Raw genomic sequence first — 2,587 nt, forward strand, 5'->3', positions numbered from 1 at the left:
GTGCTAGGCAGTACTCTAAGCACTATATTAATATCTTTAATCCTCACGGCAACCATATGAGGGAGGTACTGTTATTCTCACCCCCACTTTACAGATGAGGAGACAGGCCCAGAGAAGCTGAGTGTCCTGCCCAAGGCTGTACAGCTGATAAGTGGTATGGAGCCAGGATTTGAACACAGGCAAGCCCAGCTTTACAGCTGGTGTACTTTGTTATGAAACCCACAGCCTCAGGGACAATTGACTCACTCTCTGTGAGAGAGCAGATCCCCAGGAAAAGCAAACACAAGAGACTGGTCTCCAGGAAGAGACAGAGGCAGGCTTTCTAGGTCCCAGAATAAACCTACTCTGTGCTAAGACTCAGTCATTTCTAGAGGAAATGAGATTCCTGAAGGAATGCCCAGGATGGGAAGCAGGCACGAGTTATTGGACAGGAGCAGAGAAAGCCACCACGTGACAAGACACCTGGATACCTCTCCATATACTCTCTTCCTTTCATCTGAACACAGCTACACCTAAAGTCTACACTTCCCAGTCTCCCGTGCAGCTGGGTTCCTGCCAGTGGGATGGGGCAGGATCATGTGTGTAACCTCCAGATTCTGCCACAAAAGAAAAGGGGCACTTTCTCTTCCTTCTCCCTTACTGGTTGGAAAGCAGGCTTGGTGAGAGCCATCTTAGACTATGAAGGCAAGCTAACCTCCAATGGATGGTGGAGCCCCAGGTAGACAGAGCCTGGGTCCTAACCCCATTGAGCTTCCTACTGACCCTGGAATGCTTACTCCCAGACTGTCACTCAAAAGAGAAGTAAAATTCCATCTCGTTTAAGCCACTGTATTTTGGGGGCTCTTTACAGCAACTAGATCAATATGTTAGCAACAGACCCCAGTTCCCTCCTGTATTACTTACCATGCTCTGCAGCTGCTCTGGTGGGCTGCTCTGGAGTGGGGCTGGGGGTGATATGGGAGCTGGTGGGGCAGGAGCAGGGGGTCCTGCCCTGGCCTCAGATCCCTCAGTGATGGAGGACAGCTCTGGCTCAGGTCCCCCAGACCCTGGCCCACCGTGACGATGAAAGAGGCGGCTGATAATCTGCTGGTACTGCTTCTTGTGGGTGGGGGGCAGGGCCACGGCAGGGCTTTGCTCCATGGACCCCCTGCGTTTGAGGGGTCGAGGAATCTCCGCCAGCACCCGTGCCACCTCCTCCAGCTCAGGCACCGACTGTGCCTCAGGTGGCAATGCTGGCTGCAGCCTTGTGGGGCTGAGGGGCCGAGTTACAGTGCCTTCATCCGCATCACCAGCCTCCAACACTGGTGTCAGCAGCACCTCTAGCTCTGGCTCAGGCTCCAGCTCAACTGGGGTTTTGGGGAAGCCTGGTAGGAACGAGAGCCCCGTCAGAGGACAGGTCCCCAGGAGACTCCTCCAATTCTCTCTCCCCACAGCTTCCAAGACCTGCAGCCAGCACCTGATTTGCTATGCGACCTCAAGGCATTCCTTGCCCTCTCTAGTCTATACTCTTCCTGGGCTGTGAATAGTATACAATTATGACAACTCTCATTTTTGAGCACGTAGCATGTGCCTGGCACTTTACGTCTGCTTTATTGAATTCTCGCCACTACCTTGTGAGGTAGATAGGCTATCATCTCCATATTACGAAAAGGGAATATGAGTCTCAAAGAGGTCAATTCAGTTGTGCAAAGCCACACAGTTGGGATCTGAACTCACTTCTGTCTGACTCCAGACTGTACTCCTACCAACCATGATAGATTTGACTTCCTAAGATCCTAATAATTTCCCCTCCTAACATCTCAGGCAGAAAACTCCTGAAAGTAGAATCCTAGAGTTTAATGATCTCTTTTCTGTCTTATTTCCCTCTAGCAGTGCTTCTAATAGGTGGAAATAATAATAACCACTGCCTATACATTATGTCATTGAATCTCCATCACAATCCTGTAAGGTAGCTATTATTAATCTCTCTTCACAGATGGGGAAACAGAGGCTCAGACAGGTTAAGCTTATCCTGAGTCACACAGCAAGTCAGTGGTGGAAAGAGGCTCAAGCCCACTCTACTTAACTCCACTGATCTCGCACCAAAAAATATTAATAATTATTAGAACCAATATGATACCTATTGAGGGCTTACTATGTCATCAGACCTCATTTTAAAGACTTCATAAGGATTTAATACCATATCTCAATTAGATAGGTTCTATCGCTATTCACCTTTTACACTCAAAGAAATTGAGGCCCAGAGAGGTTAAGTGACTTGTCTGAGATCACACAGTGTGGAACCAGGCAGTCTAGCTCCAGGGTCTGTGATTAACCACTGTACTATCCCTGGCTCCTGAGCAAATTTTCAAGCTCATCTGGCCTAGCTCTCTGTAGGGAGTGTCTGAAAAGAAGTATTTGGCTGTGATGGCTCCTGCAGCTGGTCTGGTCCCCTGCCTTTTGTCCTCCCTGCACCCAGCCCTCTGGGGCCCCCACTGCTGACTCACCTTCGTTCATAAGGGGCCATGTCTGTTGGGGAGGCTGAGAGGCCGGGGTAGGGGTTTGGGGCTGGGGCTGAGGCTGGGGCTGGGGCTGGGGCTGGGGGGGG

At 50.5% G+C, this 2,587-nt stretch overlaps 1 protein-coding gene across 1 annotated transcript; it reads right to left on the bottom strand.

Annotated features, from left to right (window-relative positions):
* Positions 1–903: 903 nt before the first annotated feature.
* On the bottom strand, positions 904–2,535 carry LOC103584488 (relA-associated inhibitor-like; the record flags this gene model as incomplete). The annotated part of the gene is made up of 2 exons (XM_008565467.1): positions 2,487–2,535; positions 904–1,364 (listed from the first exon to the last, which is right to left on the bottom strand). Coding segments are annotated over exons 1-2 (471 nt in total), but the record flags the coding sequence as incomplete, so codon positions are not given.
* Positions 2,536–2,587: the final 52 nt, after the last annotated feature.

The sequence above is a fragment of the Galeopterus variegatus genome, unplaced genomic scaffold, assembly GCF_000696425.1.
Source record: "Galeopterus variegatus unplaced genomic scaffold, G_variegatus-3.0.2 Scaffold60759, whole genome shotgun sequence".
Lineage (NCBI taxonomy): Eukaryota > Metazoa > Chordata > Mammalia > Dermoptera > Cynocephalidae > Galeopterus > Galeopterus variegatus.